The sequence below is a fragment of the Myotis yumanensis genome, unplaced genomic scaffold (assembly GCF_028538775.1).
Source record: "Myotis yumanensis isolate MYYU_CA2020_CCGP unplaced genomic scaffold, mMyoYum1.0.hap1 SCAF_3, whole genome shotgun sequence".
NCBI classification, from domain to species: domain Eukaryota; kingdom Metazoa; phylum Chordata; class Mammalia; order Chiroptera; family Vespertilionidae; genus Myotis; species Myotis yumanensis.
In genome coordinates, this window is record NW_027223754.1 from 32,754,511 (window position 1) to 32,777,006 (window position 22,496).

A 22,496-nucleotide genomic window follows, 5' to 3' on the forward strand; every position below is an offset into this window, starting at 1 on the left:
GCCTGAGGTGGGAACCTGGTGGTGGGGGACAATGGAAATTGAAAGGGGGAGACATTCTGATATTTTCAACAATAAAGATAAAAAATAAAAATTAATGTGCAAAAAAAAAAAACACCCACAAAAGAAAATGGGATATGGAAGTGACAGTTCAATAGCAGTGTTTGAACCATACTAGTACTCACTAAAGCTAGTGCTATTCATTATTTTTTATTATTATTATCCCAGAGGAAGTCACTGGGCTTTTCAAGGAGTTTTGTTGAAAAATAAGATTTCCACCCTAGCCAGTTTGGCTCAGTGGAAACAGTGTTGGCCTGCGGACTGAAGGGTCCTGGGTTCGATTCCTAGTCAAGGGCACATGCTCCTGTTGTGGGCTTGATCCCCAGTAGGAGGCGTGCAGGAGGCAGCCAATCAATGATTCTCTCTCACCATTGATGTTTCTATCTCTCTCTCCCTCTTCCTTCCTCTGTGAAATCAATAAAAGTATATTTTTTAAAAAAGAAAAGAAAAATAAGATTTCCTCATTAGATGTTGCTCAGGTCCCATCAACCTCATCTGTGTTACCTATCTCTTCGCATTTCAACTCTTCCTTCTTAGGAAATTTGATATCTATTACCCATTTATCTCCAGTTCAGACTTTTAGGACTCTCTATTTCAACCTAGATTTGACCTTAACTATAGATTATTGTTCACAAAAAGTGGGCAAAAAAATGAGCATAGTATTTTCTGATATCTCCCAATAGCATAGATATCCAACCACAAAAGTTTTTATTGTAAAACACAATATCAACAACAATTATAATACGTAATTGATTGTGCTTGGCTTTCATAAGTCTTTCATATATCATCTTCTCTAATATAATTGAAGGGAATTATATAAGAATTTGAGAATAGTTTATCTTTTTATCTAAGCAAGATAATAGCATACATTAAAACCTTTTGTGTCTGATAGGAAAACATATTTCTGAATATATATTTATTATATACATATAATAATGTGGGAAACATAGATAATTATTCTTGTTAAGTACATTTTGACAGCATAAGAAAATTTACTTTTGGAAATATTAAACTTTGTGTGAAATATTTCATTTTACACAAAGTTTAATGTTTCTAAAGTAAATATTTCTAAAACAAATTAATATATTGATGACAAAAATAGATTACAAGAGAGAATCCCTAAAATAAGAACTTTCACAACAAAATAATTTGCTGGTTAACATTTTTTTTTTAATATATTTTATTGATTTTTTACAGAGAGGAAGGGAGAGAGATAGAGAGTTAGAAACATCGATGAGAGAGAAACATCGATCAGCTGCCTCCTGCACATCTCCTACCGGGGATGTGCCCACAACCCAGGTACATGCCCTTGACCGGAATCGAACCTGGGACCCTTCAGTCTGCAGGCTGACACTCTATCCACTGAGCCAAACCGGTTTTGGCAGGTCAACATTTGATATGATAAAATCTAACTAACTTCACAAATGAAATAGCATTTAAATATTTTCTATTCAAAAACATTTTGAGTTTGACAGCTACCTTCTTAAGTGTAATATTCAAATAGCATTTAATCAGGGAAAGGGACTTGAAAGTTTATGGGATTGTTAATATTTGTTGTATTACTTTCTAATTCTTAATCGTTCTTCTCACTCATTGGGCTAGAAAATTTTAATTAGAAGAAATCCCTTTGCCGAAACCGGTTTGGCTCAGTGGATGGAGTGTCGGCCTGCGGACTGAAAGGTCCCGGGTTCGATTCCGGTCAAGGGCATGTACCTGGGTTGCGGGCACATCCCCAGTAGGAGATGTGCAGGAGGCAGCTGGTCGGTGTTTCTCTCTCATCGATGTTTCTAACTCTCTATCTTTCTCCCTTCCTCTCTGTAAAAAATCAATAAAATATACTAAAAAAAAAAAAGAAGAAATCCCTTAAAGAGCTAAACATTGACCTAGTGCTAGACATATATTTGTGAATAAATTGAAGACAGAAAGAATTGCTTTAGGATAAAAATTTCTACTGGAATGGAAGCACAACAATTTAGATGTGGAAAACTGGATTATAAAGTTTTATTTGATCTATGATAAACAGTTTGCTTGGGTGGCTACTTATGAAATCAGTAAGAGTTGAGAGAGTTTTAAAAGAATTTCTAGAGAACTAGATTGAGAAATACGTACTTGACCTACTATAAAACAGGAAAAATAATCAGGAATTGTTCATCTTGAGAGGAACCAGCCTGATACATGTTGATCATATATGTCTATGCATAGAATGAATTGCCATAAAGGGAGACAACAGCAAGCCAAGTTTCAGCTGTTGACCGGTAATAAATATATGAGGATAATTTGGTCTAAAACGCAATTGTACAAATGAAGTAGCCAAGATATATTGTGAAAAAAATTAAAAGTTTGTGACTAATGACTATATGTGTTTGAAGGAGAATTAAAAACTATAAAGAAATAAAACTGTTTTTTAAAAAAAGTAAAAAACAAACAAAAAATATACAAGCTTTCAATTCTGGGGAATTCAGAGAGATGGTAGTACTATAATGGCCCTGGGGAAGTAAAAAAGGGGAGTTGTTTTTTTGAGGTCTGGAAAGTAGTTGATAAAATAAAACAGAAATAACTACAGCTGATAGGAGTAAAAAAAATATTTAAATTAAAGATTTTCTATGTGTGTATGTGTAGAAAGTTTTAAGCATTAATTAGGCATTGTCATGTACCACTCATAATATAATTATATTCTATGCTTAATGTAATGTAGGATATGTAAAATGGTAGCTCTTTACATAGCCTCATAGACACTAAGAGTAAAAAAAAAAACAAAAACAAATATTTTCATCTAATGTTTTTTTGTTTTACAATTGACCAAATATTTTAATTTGAAATTATTAATTTTATAGTTGAGTCATCATTGCCACAGGTATGTTTTTTCTTTCGACATGACTTCTTTGCATTATTTTAAAATATTTCCCAATTAATGATGGATACTCAGAACTCATTGGATATCAGTAACTTGCCAGTGAAAAACAATATGCAAACTTCTGGATATTTCTGTCTGGATACCATAGTGATTAATCAAGTTCGACATGTCCCAAATCTATTTCTTTATCTTCCTCATACACTCAACTCTTACTCCTCTTTTCTTCTCTTAATGGATATATAACTCTCCTCTGAGTTGCCTAAGGTAGAAACTTTATACACGTACCTAATTCCTTCCTCCTCAATCTTGAAATTCAATAAGCACATTTTAATGGTTTGAATTTCTAACTTTTGTTCAATTTAGATTCTCTATCTCATTCAATAATTTTACTGAGCACTACATTTACGTCATGTGTTGTGCCAGGGATAGGGGGAAAAAAAAGGAAAAACAATTCCTACCCCCATAAAGCTTACAATCTAGTGGGAAGAACAGGCATGAATCAATACGATAAAAACAGAACTAAAGATGCAATTGTGTGTGAGAGAGAGAATACTCAGACATTTGACCCAATCAGGAAGGCTTCTCTGAATGATGGCACTTTAATTAAAATCAGAATTAAGGGGATAGGATCTTTCCAGACAAAATTAATAATCATGAGTATTGAGAAAGGCTGATTGGTGTTGGAAGGACACAGCAAGTATGTGTGAATGAGAGAGAGACAGAGAGAGAGAGAGAATATGAAAATGGGAAGACCAGGAACATACCCCATGTTCACATTTTTACCCGTATGGTTCTTACAAATTACATTTGCTTACTAAGTTGTGCCTCTTGTGTTTTCTACAAATCCTAGTCCATCATTTGTATTTCCTCTAAAATTATCTTTCTAAACCTAAATTTTATCTTGTTCTTCCAATATTTATAATTTCTTCAGTGGCCGCTCTTGAACATAAAAACAAAGTCTACTTTCACAGCCTCATGAATTATACTCACCTACCCAGATGAACTTAAACACACAGTTTCAGAAAAGGAGGTCATCTTAATGCACCCATGCCTGTGTGTCTGCCATTCCTCTGCATAAATAGCCCTCAGCTTTTCATCTGGTAAAAGCCCCTTCATCCTTCAAGGCTCAGATCAAATATCAACTCTTTCCCTGATCCCACTCCACTGTGAACATACATTTCACTGTACATACTAATGGTTTCTTTAACTGTCTCTCTCGCTAGACCATGAGTCACTTGATATTAAGGAACATCATTTACAAGTTTGTAATGTCTGGTTTAGAGCAGACTGAAACAGAAATCTGTGAAACAATTTATAAAAGAAAATAGTCATCATAACCTTTCCAAATAATTCTTTAAAAACCCATCCTTACTTCATAATACATTAAACAAATTAGTGCTTTAGGGAAAATAGGTTCTATAAAAAAAACTATCTCCATAATATCTGGACCCTCTAACAATAAATCTTTGGGCCCATGTTATATTGAAAACACTTTCCATAATGAATAATTCTCAATAATAAAGTATTTAATCTTCATCTACAGAACTGTAGCATGTGATTATATTTTTAAAGTAAATGGTTGTATACTTTTTGCCTGATTTCTTACTGATTATTTCCCTGACACACTCTATAGCAGCAGTTAGAAGAGAAAAAGGATGAGTGGATGTGTGACTTCAAAGCTAATGTCAGAAGCTATCAGGAGGCAGTTATTTTCAATTTCCCCTGTCTCCAACAGTCCAGCCATAGGGGGGAGGGAAAGAGGAGAGAAAAGCCTGAACTTGTAAAAACACTTCAATCAGCACTTGCAAAAATCTTAAAAATTTAGAAGAGTTAAGGGATAATGTCAAGATGTTGGCATGTGTTATGCCTCTTCCACCTACTAATATAAGGCCTCTTTTATACTTTTTCTGTTTCCTGTTTTATTATTGTTCTCATACTCTAGGACACAGTCTTTTCTTGCCCAAATCTACTGAGTCTTCCAAACCCAGCTCAATGCTTCTCCACCAAGAAGTAGGTAATCTTTTAGTCTATAATCATCATCACTAACATTCTATGATTCCATAACTATATGTCTCTCTCATTGCTAATAATATAGCAAGGGTCTGGGTGTCAAAGGACTCAGTAATTTTTCTCAAATTTGGTATCTTATTTGAACAGTAAGCATATAAAGCTTGCATAATTGTAAAAACTCAGAATTTATAGTCAATTGGTAATGAATTGACTTCTCAAACCAATGAGCTGTTTAATCATGAGACTGACATAATTTTGAAGTGTTTTCTTATCTATATAATGAAAATAATATCTATTTCATAGTGTAAGAATCCATTGCAGTCATAATTTACATGTGCTTTATAAAAGCTAAAGAGCTTATTGTTTATTATCTTAAATTTGACATTAATTTTGTTTAATTCCTCTAACTAAATATTTAGTTTGTTAAGAGGAGGAATTGGGCCTCAATTGTATCATCTAAAATAAAGGCAGTAATGACAACCTAACAGGGTTATTGGGAGGGTAAAAGATATCACAGACCAACAGGGCATAACCCAGAGCTTACTCATGGAATAAACCAATAACTTAGTTTCTCTCTTCTCTTTTCTGTATATTCCAGAGTGTCTACCTCAGAGCTTTGCATAGTGGCTGTTCACTCTAATATGAGGAAAATATGTTTCTTCTCTAACTCTTCAGAAATGCAAATATCCTTTCAAAGAAAACCCCACCACAACAAAGGGACAGCTAACAATGTAGTTTTTTAAAGTAGGACTTGACCTATAAAAATCATACTTAAACATTAAAACTAACACTATCCATTCCTACAGAATTAATAATGAGAACACGCCCCTCAATATTAGGAAATTTATGTGTAAAATACCTTCCCATGACTGAACTTTTTAAAATTGAAAGCATAAAGAATTATTGAGCTTTCAAGAGAAGATAGAAAGACTTACCCTGGCCTCCCCATTTGAAATGGAAACATATCCTCTTTCCCTTTCCTTGCCCTTAACCCTGCCCTAAATTTTTTACTTTTATTAAAAAGAAATTTTTATTGATTTCAGAGAGGAAGAAAGAGAGGGATATAAACATCAATGATAAGAGAGAATCATCGATCAGCTACCTCCTGCACACCCCACGCTGGGGATCGAGCTTGCAACCTGAGCATGTGCCTTGACCAGGGATCAAACCATGACCTCCTGGTTCATAAGTCAATGCTTAACCACTGAGCCACACCAGCCTGGCTAATATTTTCACTTTTTCAATGTATTTAGCATTTTCTAGTGTTATAATTTACTCATTAATTATGTTTACTGATTATTTTCTGTGTTTATCTGCTTTGTTTGCCAATCAATACCCAACAACTAGAATAATTCTTGGAAGCTAGCAGCCTTGCAGGATACGTGGAAGAGATGCAATATCACTCTTGGCTCCATTGATTTGTTTCCTGGCTCTTCTGTTTCCCAAAACTTTAAACTTGATAAGAACAGGGTTCAAGATTTGGTTGTCAGATCACTATTTTCGTTTCAAATACTTTTTTGAAAATTGAACAGAAGCCTGCTCTTGCAACACTGATAAAAGAGTCTGTCATTACTGACGCAGGGGGTAAAAAATAACACTCATGGAAGAATCTGGCCAAAGATTACCATGACAGCAGCCAGCTGTTTCTGTTCTAGGAAAGAATACGCCCTTACTGGGCAAGAGGTTCCAGTTAGCCTAATTTTGATACAAACTGGATCGTTGAGTTCTACATTTTATGCTTTCAACATGTAAGTTACAGCTGAGCCAGAAATGTCAATGAAACAGACTGGACCTTATAGACCCCTCAGACTTCCTATCTTTCCTTGCAAAGGAAATGAGACTATGAATTTCAAAAAAGAAGACTCAAAAATAGTATTGGTATTTTTTAACAATTGAAAATGTTTACCCCAGGTTAACAGCTAAATTACAATAATAGGTGTTAATTTATATTCAAAACTCTGTTGGAAAATGATAATACAATGTGGCCTCTTGGATGATTCCCGGGACATAAAAAGGGAAAACTGGCGAAATTCAAATAAAGTCTGGAGTTTCATTATTAGTTAAGTTCCAATGTTGGTTTCTTAGTTGTGACCAAAGTGCTATGGTAATGTAAGATGTTCACATTAGGGGACACTGGAGGAGGGATATATGTCAACATCCTATACTATCTTTGCAACTTTTCTATAATTCTAAAATAAGTACAAACTAAAAAAGTTTACTTAAAAATGAAGAAGCCCTGACTGGTGTGGCTCACTCAGTTGGAGTGTCATCCTGTATTCTGAAAGGCTGTGGGTTCAATTCCATACCTAGTTTGTGGCTTTGATCCCCAATCTGGGCAGGTACAGAAGGCAACGAATTGATGTTCTCTCTTGCATTGATATTTCTCTCTCTCTCTTTCTTAAAATCAATAAGCATATCCTCAGGTGAGGATTAAAAAATAAAGAAAGAATAAAATATAAGAAAAATAACAAAGCAAAATAACAAAGCAGTTTGGTCAAAATCTTACAATAAATATTTAGAAGATAAAATATGGGCACTCTTGTTTTTGTATTTCTTTGATTTGTTCATGTTCTCACCACTATTCATTATTACAGTTCAGACAAGTACAATAAACATTATAAAAATGTTTGTCTTTCTATAATTTAAAACACATGATTTCTAATAACCATTAAATACCCTATCAAAAGGAGAAAATACAAAGGCCACCTGATTTTATTTAAAATTAGTAAATAAGCCAGAACCGGTTTGGCTCAGTGGATAGAGCATCGGCCTGCGGACTGAAAGGTCCCAGGTTCGATTCCGGTCAAGGGCATGTACCTGGGTTGCGGGCACATTCCCAGTAGGAGGTGTGCAGGAGGCATCTGATCGATGTTTCTCTCTCATCGATGTTTCTAACTCTCTATCTCTCTCCCTTCCTCTCTGTAAAAAATCAATAAAATATATTTTTAAAAAAAATTACTAAATAATGGGTTCAGCAGAAGCCCATTTAAAGAACTCATTTTCTTGCTAAAGATGCTTATCTTTAGATTTTTAAAAATTAATAGATTTCTATAAATTTAAGTTTATAATCAGTAAGTATAATTAATGATAAAGTGAGGTGAGGGTTCAAAATATGGGTCATCATGATTCCATTTGTGAAGAAATTTTAATGAGTAATATTTTTAAAGGCAATCACTTTAAAAATTAAAATTAAGAATATCTCCAAATACACTTTATGGGATTTAAAAGTGAATTTTTGGTTAATCTGAGCCATTTGGCAATTCTTTGATCCTGGATTTCCCCACATTTCTGCTGTTATACTATAATCAGAAATTATCTTATGAAACACATGAAACTTAGTAAGACTTTTATTTGAAATACAACATAATTAAGAAAAATAAACTGGAGCCAAAGTAGCAAATTTTAAAATTTAGTAAAAGCAGCACTTACCCCTGGGAGGACTGGAAGTAGTAGCAAGTGGGAGTGTGGGATGATGGTGGTCCCTTCACCTACTGCTGTCAGTTTATAAATATTCATCAAGCTATATTTTTGAAATATGAACCCTTTGTCATCTATAATACTAAAAGTATAATATGCTAATTAGACCAGACATCTTTCTGGATGTCCTTCCGGACAACCTTCCCGACGAAGCCGGGGCTGTGAAGGAAGCCCAGGTCCCTGGTGCCAGAGGGAAGCCAGTGGTGGCAGCCGGGGAAAGGAAGGCCTACTCTTGCATGATTTTCGTGCATTGGGCCTCTAGTATGTAAATAATACCTCAATGAAAAGGAAAAAAAATTAAATAAAACCATTAATCCATAAAATTTTAGTTAAAGAGGTTGCTGAATATAGGAGCTTCTCCATAAGTTTTCAGTTCAAATTGAGTCTACTTGCTGCACCAAGAAGGTCTGAGGCAAGTGGTTCCCAGCTCTCCCATGACTCTAGCCTTGTGATCAGGCTTATTCTTTGGTTAATTAGTTGCTTTAAACGGCAAGTTTAAAATTTAATAACTTGGTCTCTAAATGAAACATGGAAAAATCCCACCAGCAAAATAATTCCAAGTCAATCTTTCTCGCTTCAAATTGAGGCCCAAATCCATCCACAAATATTAAAAGAATACCTACAGATACAAGTAGGTATACAGGAGAAGAAAAAGGAGCCAGACTACATACCTTCCTACTCTTCAGTTGTACAGACAGACATATACAAATGAATAGATGACAGTTTTCCTAGATGATATGTAATTTGTAGCAAATACTGAGGCAGTACTAGGCTTGCTGGTGCTGGGGAGGTTGGGCTTTCTAGACCAACACACTAAAATTTACTTATAAATGGTATATACACACAATAACATTGCAGTGGCTGATGAGATTTATGTTGGATTTATAAAAAATAAGAATAAGTAACATTTTGGTGTATTAGTTGGCAATATTTAGCTATGAACCTTTTTGACATAGTTAAAAAATAATGACACATTGTCATTGAGAAGTATATGTAGAAAGCAGAGTTCTAGATAAAAAATAAAAATAATATTATAATTCTGTTAACTATAAATCCATAAATATGTTGCTGTGGTTTACAAACAAGCATGAGATCAAATGCTATACCATTTATTTTAAATGATGTACATTTTTAACAGTTTAACAAGCTATTTGAAAATGCTAAGATTCCAGAATAGCAACAACACTTTTTTAAATTAACTTTGAAAGAATAGTGAAACCTACACTTAAAAACTCATGTCTTATTGGGAAATTAAATTCAGTATTTAATAGAGATATTAAACATTACTGAATATATAAATTAAACAGTGTAAAAATTCATTTGTCTCCTCAGTTTTAAATTCCAAGAAAATATTAATGATCCCAAAGTGTATATAGAAAAGCAATAAATAAGAACAAAAGTGAACACTTTGAAAGTAAAAGGGACAACCAAAGGTTTTTGAGCCTTCCTTAAAATATATCAGAACTGGATGGAAACAAAAAAAATGAGGAAAGCTGCATAGGTTCAATCTGCATAGAATTTTCTCAATCTGCAGAACATCCTACCAAATAACAACAACAAAATCAGAATTTCAGACAACATTCTTGGGTATATTCATTCATTTTAGAGTAGTACTAAACAAAAGGACAGTGCCTATAACAACAGTCCAGCTGATTTCATTGACAAGGAATAGCATATACAACCTGTCACTAAGCCTCTTATCTTCAAATCTTCCATCTGAGATTATTAATGTTATGAGTATACAGAGAGAGATATAAAGATATATAGAGATATATACTATGTACTATATATAGATGCATGATATATCTATATACAAATACACTACATACTACACATATATACTATATACAGAGGTGGGTGAAGTAGGTTTACAGTTGTGAGTACATGAAACATAGTTAATTATTTATTGTATTATTTTCCATAAAACAAGTGTAAACCTACTTTTGCCCCCTCTCGTATACTATATTAAAGGTCTATAAAAAATTGGAGGCAAAACATGATGACAACAATGATCACATCTGGACTGTGAAAACTGGGTAATTTTTATTCACTTGGTTAGAATTTTCTGTTATTCTCTAAGCTTTGTAAAAAATTGCAAATTATTTGAGGACATTTTTTCATCAGTATATAATTTTTTTGTGCCATAAAAACACATATACTATGTAAGAACATGTACATGGAAGGAGTTTTAAAATATTAATAGAGAATATTTTGGGGAGTGAAACAAGAGGTTATTGATTTCTTATTCTATTCTTTTCTTCTTAAGTCTGCTGAGCCTATGTCCTCTTTGCAATCGTAAAGTTAAAGTTTATTTTTAACTAATATGTAGAACCAAGGGAATACTAGCACATAAGGTTAAAGATGACTGAGGCATCCTGATCCTACTAGATAGTGAAGCTCATTACATTTACTTAAAATGTTTTATTTAATACAGATAAACAGATTAGCAAATCAATGAAAATGAGTCTCCAAATGCATTCAACTACATATGAGGAATTTAAAATAATAAAGTAAGCTTTCCATCACAAACAAGTTAAAAATATCATCTAATAAATTTGGTTGAGATATTTAGCAGCAGTTTGGAAAGAAAACATAGAAGGAAGGGAAAATCAAAGCTAGTATGACATATTCTACCAAAGTAAATTCCAGAAAGATTAATGAGTTGAATATCAAATTAAAACACTGTTATAAAAAAAGTCAAAACAGCAGAGAATAGAGTAGACTAAGAGGTTGTTAATGTTTTTAGCTTTGATGCATGAGAGAAAATCAAAAGGAAACGTTTATCGCATTAAAATATACAAATGCAAAATCTCTGTACAAGTTTTTAAAAGCAGCACAATATTGTGAAAATATTTACATCAAAATTTTGATACACAATATGTCTAATATAGAGTTTATTCAAAGTTATAAAACATAGAAGAGACAAATGAGAGACAATTAGCAGAAGATAAAATTAGAAATTATCAAAATATGTGGAAAGAATTTAATTCTTATTTGTAAGCAAACAACAAATTAAATTTGAGATACTGTTTTACAGGTACTAAACAAGCCAAAATAAGTTTTTAAAAATAAGATGCTGTAAAATTGTGGAGAACTTGTACACTATATTTTAATTGCATTTATAACTCATTTTGAAAACAATATGGCAAAAGGTAGCAAGGGTGATAAAAATGAATATCCTCAGACATCCCATCTACAGAATTTATGTTGATCATATAATTCCACATACACAAAAAGATTAGCACAAAAATTTTGGTGTATTCCATTATAGTAAAAAAAAAAAGGGGTGGGGAGGAAATTATTATGTTAAATCACTGCATAATGAATAAGTTACCATAGATGTATGAGAATTAATCAGCAATTGGGAAAATGCTTAATATATAGTGATAAGTGATAAAAAATACCATGTTATAAATGCTGTATTTTTTCAATTATGTAGAAAATACAAATGATAAAATGCAAAATATGAAAATGATTGATGTGTTAAAGTATAGTATAAATACATTTCCTAGTTTAAAAACATTTAAACCCAATTGTTTCTGATAATTGGCACAAATATATGACAACCAGATAAAAATATGGTTTTATGAAATAAAAATATCTTTTATGAATAAGACATTTAGTGAAAAACAAATGTACAGTCAAAGCATCGATTGTGGTGTGTGTGTGTGTGTGTGTGTGTCTGAGAGAAGAACACCTAGTGTCTATGTCTTTCACACATTTCTCTTCAGAAGTACAAATATGTATAAATAATTACACGTGTTGTTTATCTCACAGCCACTGTGAAGATGAAAGGAAACAGTAGGTGTGACAATACTTATCCTAGGACATCCCTGCCTGGCACATTCTAGGTGCTCAAAAACTGTTCCTCAATACAAAGTCAAATAATGCCAAGGGTTTAGTAAACTGTGTTATTAGTAAACGCGATGCAAATGTCCTTCATTTTATGAAGGAAATAAAACTGAGCATTTCAGGAGGCCCCACCAAATCTTACGTTTCAGGAGTCTTTAAACTTCCATAGAACAAGTGGAACATGAAGAAAGATAGAAACCACGGATATGTATACATTGCAGAGAAGCTTTAAAATCAGTGTGTATGTGTGTATAAAATAAACTCTGTTAAGCACGAAACAAAATAAAGCACACACACCTGCTTCGTTTGATTTCACAGTGTGCCCTCAGGAAATGCTTGTCTGAAGCTGAAACTCCATGACCCAGGTGGACAAACACCAATTCTACGCTAACATGAAGTGCTTTTTTTTCTCTGGAGCGATGGGCAATGCTTCTGACACAGGAGTGAACTATTTGATGAGAAATATGTGCCCCCTTTTCCTCCTCAAATACTTCTATGCACACAGGCTGCTCATTGGAGGACAGAACCTGCTGTGCAGCCTATTAAACCTGCCGGAGCTCGGGCTTGCTGGAAAGCCACATCTGGTGTAGACGGTAAAGTTCGCAGTTTCTAGGCTATGTCCACCTCTCGCTCCCCCAAACCAGTGCTACCCTCCACGCCTGTAGAGGCTGGGATCTCTGATCCCTAAAGGCTTCTGTGCCACAGACATACCTGATTCTTCTGGACCCTGAATGGCACGCTTCTTCCTGATGCTCCGACTGAAGTTACCTTCTTGTGCAGCTGGTGGTGCAAAGATCCCCTAAGAGCAGAAAACACCTAGGTTATGGCAAAGATGTCTGAGGAAGGAGAGGCAGCACCGTGGGGAGAACTGTGCCTAGGCCTCACCCAGCTCAGCTGCTTCGAACTTACTTTCAGTGCCGAGGTGGCAGCTGGAGCTTCCTGCACAGCTGCCCTGGGGGCTGCTGCTCCCGCCCGGGGAGAGCCTGGCAGCTGCTCAGCTTGGTGCTCCAGCAGTTCCTCCCGGAGGCTCTTCAGCTCCGCTTGCAGGGCAGCCACTCTGCAGAAGGACACCACCGTGAGGCAGCAGGACACCAGGGCCAGCAGCAAGGTCAAGGCCAGCAGCGAGCCATCTCTGGAGAACCGGGCAGAGGGGCTTTCCTTCTGGGGGAGGATGGAGACATACTCCTTCAGTTTCATTTCTTCTCTTCTCTTCAGACCAGGAGAGAGGCGTGCCGGCTTCCCTTCTGTGGAGTCATTCATTTCACTCCTTGGACTTTGAAGGTTTGGGTCTTCAGAATAAGTGACCACGGGGAATGGGTCATTTCCTGTTATCTGTGTTTGTTGATGTCCTACATTGACTACAGCGGCCAGCTTGGCGCTTGCCCTCAGGAGAATTCTCCTGAATTTTTTTCTCCCCACAGGGCTGCATCTCTGCCCCTACGTGCAATAGGTCTTCCTGGCATTCGCACTTCCAGCCGATTGCTCAATCGGTCTTCCTCATTTCACTTTCAGTTTTTGTAAGAATTGTAATGACATCTCCAAACATTCAGACACAAACGAGTCCTTTAAGTCTATTGATTTGATGGAACTTAGGGTTTGAGAGAACTAAGCGGCATGAGTGTTTAAGGAGCTCCCCCTTTGGCATGATGAGAGAACTGGGTCTGCTGGGGCCATGTGGCTTTGCAGGGAAGGGGGGAAAGAAGACGCAAGTTCCTGCTGGTGTAAGAAAAATAATTAATGTGAAGGTCAGATAAGCGAAGTGCCCTAGCATTGAACTGTACTCAGCTGGAGAGTGATTTATTAACAGCTCTCGAGTAGAAAATAAAATGAAGTATCCTCAAGGGGAGCATAGGAGTCCGCTGGGGAGCAATCTTTCTATTATTATCTTAGCAAAGTAATAAGAAGGATGTGACTGAAATGTGTACGCCTGTTGATTAGATTTGAGGAGGGTTCTTTACAGGAGGGGGAATACATTTTAAAGGGAAGCCTGCGTCATCTTTTACCTCTGGGACTCACTGCTAGGAAGTCAGTTACCCACAGGACAGCTTGCCCTGAGGAGGTGCCCACCTCTGCTGTTCCCACATCTGGAGCTTCTAGTACCCCTGTCTTGAAGGAGAATTGACCTTACTTCCAGCTCCCAGTGCCTTAGTCCCACCATTCATTGCTCTTTCCCTATTGCACCTTATGTACTAGTCCACATTAGGCTGCCTCTGCCCCAGTCTAACAGGTTTACCAAGTGATCTATTCAAACCAGGGTCACTTTAGCTTCAAATCTCTATTGTTAGGCTTGGTGTTGTGGCAAGGACACCCATCCTGAGGTGTCTACCTGGACATTCTCTGGTTTCTGGTTACTTTGTCTCCAGCACCTACATATCCTGTAAGGAGCTCACACTTCAATAACTGAGTTACCAAGCACTTGCCAAGGCCTGGTGAGGCACAACTGGGTGCTAAGACTGCGAAGCATTAGCTCTATCTCACCACACATGTCTCTGTCATCTTCAAAAAGACAGTTACAAAAATAATGTCAGTGAAATTAAGTAAGGGCTCCAGAGCCAGGGTGCAAAATGTGTAACCTCTCTGTTAAATGGGATGATAGCTGTCCCTGGAATTGGTAGTGAGGTTTACCAAAATGTAGAACAAACTACATTTCACATGCTTCCATTTTTCATTCATTTTTACTCATTGCCATTGTCGTGACATGAGATGTTTCTTTCCTTCACCCATTCCATGAAATATGTTACATTACAAAGTCCCACAATAGAGCACTTGTAACATCTGCAAGAGTTTCCCAAGCAAACAGCTGCTGATAAGTAGGCACATCTTCACCTTTACCAAGTGTCACCGAGCTACCCTCCCATGTTTCCTCGTTGTCTCGATAAGTGTGATTTCAGCCGACTTACTCATTTTTACCTACTGGGATTATTATTGTTCCCTTCGTGTCCACAAGTCCCAAGATCTTTTTCAATGACTTTACAAAAATAATAAATTATTCTAATCATTACCTTGGTCCTCCAAATGTGCTGTTCTCTAATCTCTCAAGTGGAAATCTTCTATGAGAGACTGCAAACTCTTTTGGTCAGACATCACACAATACAAGCCTTTTGTCACAGCTCTTGTCTCCATGTCAATCAGACAGTGTTTCAATTTTTAAAAAGCATTAGTTTGGGAATTATATTCAACCCTTCTGACTGAAAGTAACTGAAACTCATTCAGATTACATAAGTGTGTGTTAATATTACCCCAAAACGTAGAAATAAAAGGATTTAAGGCAGTGCTAGAAATCAGTTGCTCTCTCTCTTCTTTCACTCAGGACACCTGCTCATAGCCACTGTGTCTTTCTGGGAGTCAACCTTCTTCCATTGATGACTGGCCATTGGTCTCCATATTCTGTTGTAAACATTCTGAAGAGACAAGGAATAATTCATTGCTTTAGAGAATTCCCTCTGCCTTTGTCGCTGTGTTGGGCAGAGAACATCATTGCCGGCCCTCTCAAGAGGGAGCCACTGACCACCCACATGCAGGCCATTTTACATGTAGCCCACCTTGGGTCAAGCAGTGGGCAACTCTGACCACAGAGAGAGCTAGTGTTTCCTCCCCAAAAGGCAGCACGGAGGCCTCCCCTGACCAGACATGGGGCAAGCAGACTGTGCCATTTGCATGACCTCCATGATGACCACACAATTTCTCTGAAGACAGGTAGAAAACTAAGAGGCATTCATCTGCTTTTCAATTTCTTATTAGAAGAACAAGAGGAAGTTATTATTCCATAAATTAAAGATCTGTTTCCTGTGGAGGAAATGGTTTGATGGTAATTCAACTGAAATTCTGTTAAACAAATAGCATGTTTATTTACTGAATAATACACCAAACCACAAGTTTATTCATGGGAGGAAAAGCTGCCATACCTGAGCCACAGAGTTCTCTGTCAGTATTTTGCTATTTTTTACCCACTTCTTTTTCTCAACGGGAATGTACAGCATTCTCCTGTAACATAGCTATACCAAATTTAATTAACAAATTGAGATATCATGTTCCTTGTCCCATTCACCCAGGAGTGGGCAGTGAGGAATGTGCAAGGGTACATTTGAAAAAAATTTAAGTTATCCAAGGGACTAAACTGCAGCAAAAAATAAACATCCACTCTTTGAATGCTTGCTTCTTATACTGACAACTTCACCAATATTTAAGAAGTTTAACTTCTGGCTTAATAATACTATGAAGAACTAGTGGTTTGGGGAAATCCCTTGTAAACCCCTTTCTTTGAGGAAAAGATTGCCTTTCATAAGAGTTGTATCACTCAAGCACAGAGTCAGTTTTTCTAGATAAGCAGAAGTACCTAAAAACAGATCTGGGTAAAAATGGCTTCTAAAGTATTCAGAATATAAAAAATAGTTTCATTTCAGAAAAAAAAATGTTGTTGTCTGGTAGAAATAGATATGCAATCAATGGTTATTATAGTTACAATGAAACTTGATTTAGAAGGCTAAACGCTAACCATTTGTAAACTTAACTGCAAAATAAGCATATGCTTTTAAAATTATACAACTCTGGTCATTTCCTGTACAAAAAATAATGTCAGTGGCAAGGCTGATTTCTTTCTTAATAGACATATTAAAAAGAGAAGTGTGAATGCATTAGCTGGAGCTTAATTTTTGTCATTGTTAAAAAAAACGCACTTTAGTAAGAACTTCATTTTCATTCATGAATATGTTCTCAATTTGTTGTACAGCTGCTTTCAAATTTAATGCTCTTGAATGTTAGTCTTTATTTGTTTATTTTAAATTTCTGTGTAATCAATGCTATTTTCAATTAGAGTGAAATTTAGTTGTGTCATTCTTTACCTTTATAATAATTATATAAGAATATTTGCATTGACATTAAGGTGAATATATGCCAGTCAATGCGATCATCTACCTATTTTATATACATGAATGAACAGCCTATAGAATACACATTGATACACAAGGACACTCATCCTATATAATAAATAGGTAATATGCAATTTGACCATCACACCTTCACAAGATGGCTGCCTACAACCAGGCCGGAAGGGTGGGGGGGGGGTAGTGAGGGACGACCAAACGACTGAACAAGCAGGCTGCGTGGGGCGACCAGGCCAGTCGGGGGGGGGGGGGGGGGCTGTGAGGGTTGACCAGACCAGCAGGGGGGATAGTTGGTGGTGACCAGGACAGCAGGGGGCATTTGGGGGCGACCAGGCCAGCAGGGGGGGCAGTTGGGGGTGACCAGACTGGCAGGGGGGGCAGTTTGGGAGTGACCAGGCTGGCAGGGGGGGCATTTGGGGGTCACCAGGCCAGCAGGGGGGGGGCAGTAAGAGCAACCAGGCCAGCGGTGGGGAGGGGCAGTGAAGGGCGACTAGGCCGGGGCGGGGGCCGCAGTTGGGGGCAACCAGGCCAGCAGAGGGGAAGATAGGGTGACCAGGCTGGCAGGGGGAACAGTTAGAGGCAACTAGGCAGGCAGGCAGGTGAGTGCTTAGGAGCCAGCAGTCCAGGATTGTGAGAGGGATGCCTGACTGCCGGTTTAGGCCCGATCCCATACTTCAATCCTATTCATCCCAGGGATTGGGCCTAAACTGGCAGTGGGACATCTCCGGAGGGGTCCCAGATTGGAGAGGGTGTAGGTTGGACTGAGGGGATCTGTGCACGAATTTCATGCACCTGGCCTCTAGTGCTAGTATAATACCTGGTTAGATTCGACCACCTCAAAGATGTTGGAAGAAATGATAAAGTAATCCTACCCATGCAGGAAATATTACTTGTGAAATTCTCTTTACCTTTAGAAATTAATAAAGCAGAGTTTAGTTTTGAAACATATTTTTTGGCATTTCCTTTTTTTACTTGAATTTATTGGGGTGACATTGGTTAATAAAATTATGCAAGTTTCAGATATGCAATTCTATAATACATCATCTGTATATTATATCATGTGTTTTTAATGATTTATTTGAAATTTTGTTTATTGAATGTAAGTAGGAGTTAGGAGTGCAGACTCTGAAGTCAGACATGTCTGTACACCCAATTTTTTGTCACCATCTTAACAGATTATTTCCTGCTCAAGATCTAGAAACTGATTTTGTTTCAATATCCATCTTTGTGTGATGCTGACCAATTGCATCCTTCAATCCTATTCATTGCAATGCAGTCCTAGTGACTCCATCCAGTGGCTACTTATAGCTAAGAGTAAACAAATGAGAGGTTTTTAACAATCAGGTATTGTTATTTTTCCTTTTTGAAAAGGGTGACTGGATTTATTCTGGGTTCACATATTCATTGTCTTCACTAGCTGAGTTTAGACAGAGACCCCCCCAAAAGCTAGTAGCCATTGAAAGTCCTAGTAAAGGTCAGGGCTTGAAAATCCTAGCAAAGGTCAGGGCTGTGCACCACCCAGTTAATCTAGGAACCACTCAGTTAATTTAGGTAATAGTAGTTGAAGCATCCCCACCTTAGTTCCCTTAATTCCTTAGATACTTACGTAGATACTTGTTGATTATTGTTAATCAGATACTCTCAGAAATCTATTGATGAGTTAATCAGATACTTTTGTCTACTCCTGGAAATTGTCTGCTGATCTGTGTGTCATTGAAACTTCCTTACCCTAAGGGCTACTCCAGATCAATTAAAGATTGGAGCAGCCTGAGCATGGGTGGAAGTCCTTCGGGACTTGCCCGCCTGGTCCCCCACTGTTGCAAAATTATCTCGTGTCTTGTTCTCTCATTTGTTGTGCAGCTCCTCTTTCAGATACCGAACCCTACTCCACGCAGAACGTGGAGGGAGTGTTACTCGACATGCAGGTCCATTAGATATATCAATGTTAAAAGAAGGCTCATAAAAAAGAGTGCATCATTTTTTAAGAGAAACACAAGAAAAAGACACTCTTCTTGTTCTGTCACATATCTGCATATAACAACCTAGAACAGTGCTGGCTACCCACCTACTGCTGTGAAGTCCTGGCTGCCAGTCTGAGGGTAAGAGAGCAAGATCAGAGGAGAAATCCGGGTCTTTAATAGCACCATTGTGCTGTTGACTTAATCATGTTCTCTTATTTGGGGCCAACTTCTTTGGGTTTTTTTTTAATCCTCACCTGAGGATCTGTTTTATTGATTTTAGAGAGAGAGAAACATCAATGTGAGAGAGAAACATCAATTGGTTGCCTCCCATAGGCATCATGACTGGAGGTGAAACCCACAACCTAGCCAGGAATCAAACCAGCAACCTTGTGGTGTATGGACAACACTCCAAGCAACCAAGCCACCCAGTCAGGGCTGGAGACTTCTTATACTAAGTAATACTTTTTCCTTATTCTTTAAGCCAAGTTGGTTAATGCACCCAAAGACATCCTAATTCTGCTAGATTGAGAATATTTATATTCCTACAACTAAAGAACTTTGCACACAACAGTTTTGAATGTTCTTTTAGAATTTTTCCAAACGTCCTTTTAAAAACTACAATGTAAAAAGAAAAGGTCAGCATGCATTGCTAGAAAAACTAATTCATTTAAGAAAAGTCTTATTCTCAGTTCTATAGAGTTATTTTTTGATAACTTCAGTTATTTAGTAGTGTTAGGAAACTTAAGAAAACATCTCTAAAAGTGCTATTATGTGGAGATGTATTTAATGGACCTGCCTTTTCTATGTGGACCCAGATAAATTCAGACCCTTCTTTCAAAAAGGAAATATGAAATCAGAATTAGGAGTCTCCTTGTAAGGAGTAAATCACCTCAAACAAAAGACAAACCAAGGGAGGACCAGGGTATTTTGAGAAAAATGCAACGTAGGTGAATCTTTCTTCTCCTTCCTACCAACTTTTTAAGTTGTCTATCTTTCCTGAGCTAAACTGCAGGGAGCCGAGAGCCTAGAGACTAGCTAGGCTAGATGTTAGTGAGACCTTGGTTCTAATTGGCCCTACACAGAGAAAAATGATGTGAGGCTTTTCCCCCAAAAGTAAGAATTTACAGTATTGTATATGAGACTGGAGTCTCAGAGGATCTTGGAATGAATGGGTAAGCAGAAATATATGAACTCCAGGGGTAGTTCTCATGAGCCCCATATGAATTTGCCAAGTTTCCTTGACCTCTGAGAGCCCACAAAGGAACTAGATGGGTAGAGTTCCTCCTTCTGTCCTTCAGACTGGGACAATATAAGGGGAGCAGAGGGAAGGAAAGTCTCCTTGAATGCCTCATCAGTAAACTGCAAGTTTCCCTGCAGGTACAAGCCCTCTGCTGGGGGTTTGTGACTTTGCAATGTGACTTTAGCTTTGCCTATCAAAGGATTCCTCTATTTCCTGGCCCACTGAATCTGAGTTGACTTTGTGAGTTGCTTTGACCAGTAAGATATGGCAGATGTGACCCAGTTTAGCTTTCACTCTCTTGGACTGCGTCCCTGAGACTACCAGATAAGAAAGTCTGCCTAGCCTACTTGGGGATGAGAAGACACATGGAGAAGCACCAGAGTGTCCCAGCCAAGAGCCGGCATCTTCTGCCAGACATGTGAGCGAGGCCTTCTTGAACCTCCCAGCCCAGCCTGGCTGCCAGAGGCATGAACCACATGAGTGAACTGAGGTGGAACTTGCAAAAGCACCACTCAGAAAATCCACAGAATAACAAAAATAATAAAATCATCACAGTTATAAGACACAAAATTAGGGTGGTTTATTACATAGCAACAGATAATTGAAATATCCCACTCACTGATTATAATTTAATAAAAATAGAAATATTTACAAAAGTTGATCAAAGAGTAGATTACTTGAAAATGTAAAGATACACAGGTAAAGTTTAAATCAAGGAGGTATGCAAAACTGAAGTGAGAAATAACTACAAAGTGATCAGAATGAAAACAATTTATACTAAAACAGCAAAAGTAATACTCATTCATAAAATTATAGTATTGAAAACAAAGCTATAGTCAAAATACAATGATATTCAAAAGAATCAAATGCTCATGTGAAGAAATTAGAAAAAGAATAAAATAAGCCAAAATAATACAGAAAATGAAAAAAAAAGAAAACTGATGAAGATAAGCATTGATGATTAATTGTTAGTTAGGATGTGAGCCCAGGACACATTTTCAAAAATGTAAAATAATAAAGTTGTTTTTAAAAACAATCTGGCAATACCTAGTAACACTGAAAACATACACATACTTCAAATCACCAATCTTACTGCTAAGAATCTATCCATGCTGGAGAAAACAGTAAAAAAGAACATAAAATCTCACTTAAGATTAAATTCCAGTCCAACTAGCATGGCTCAGTGGTTGAGCATCGACCTATGAACCAGGAGATCATGGTTTGATTCCCATCAGGGCACATGGTTGGGTTGTGGGCTCGATCCCCAATGTGGGGCGTGTATAGGAGGCAGCCAATCAATTATTCTCTCTCATCATTGCTGTTTTTATCTCTCTCTCCCTCTTTCTTTCTCTCAGAAGTCAATTAAATATATTTTTTAAAAGATTAAATTTTATATGTTTAGTCCTCTATTTAGAACCAGTGACTACTTTATTGTTTTCTGTGCTACTCAAATATAAACCTACTTTCTTGTTTGCAAATTGTTTTATTACCAAGTCTTGTTGCTCAACAGAAATATAATTTTATACAAAAATTTATAAAAGCTGTATTAGATAATTGTGGGAAGTCATAAAACATGTCACACAGATTAGTAAGAATTCATCAATTATACTTATTGTTAATTACTCCTGAATTTATTTAATTTAAAATGAACTTGCTGACTTTTGTCTATTCCTCTGTTAAACATAAGCCTGTTTGTTCTACTACTAGTGTTAAAAGAGAGAGAGAGAGAGAGAGAGATACCCAGAATTTTAAGCAAAAGCATAATCTGTTATCTCACAGCTACAGCTGTTTGCATATTTTAAAGTGAATAATGAGTTTCAAAAATAAAACAATCCAGACCCATGGTGGTGTTTCCACACTCAGCAAAAACAATCATGATGTAGTGCCCAAAATTCATGTGAAATTTTCATTATTGTTTATCAGTTAACAATTAAGCTAAGATAACATGTCAAATCAAATAGCAGAGGTATAAGATGGCAGCAGAATAGGTAGATAGATCTATTCTGAACTGAACTGGAAATAAAAATTGGGGAACAGTCACCCTGAATTACCAAATGAATATTATCTGAAGAGGAGATTTTTAACCAAGGACTGGCAAAGGAGGCACCTCAAGACTGGTAGAAAGAGCTGAGACTTGAGGGGGGCTGGCCTCAAGGGAGGCA

The 22,496-nt window shown here is 36.9% G+C and overlaps 1 protein-coding gene across 3 annotated transcripts in view; it reads right to left on the reverse strand.

The window, feature by feature from the left end:
• The window catches only part of TNFSF13B (TNF superfamily member 13b), a 75,318-nt gene that overhangs the window by 16,986 nt on the left and 35,836 nt on the right, over nucleotides 1–22,496 (reverse strand). For all 3 annotated transcript variants that reach the window (XM_070408610.1, XM_070408608.1, XM_070408609.1), the window contains exons 2-3: nucleotides 13,160–13,966; nucleotides 12,962–13,049 (exon numbers count right to left, since the gene is read on the reverse strand). In XM_070408610.1, coding sequence (XP_070264711.1) covers nucleotides 12,962–13,049; nucleotides 13,160–13,510 — 439 coding nt within the window. In that variant the 5' untranslated portion in view covers nucleotides 13,511–13,966. The remainder of the gene's footprint in view (nucleotides 1–12,961; nucleotides 13,050–13,159; nucleotides 13,967–22,496) is intronic.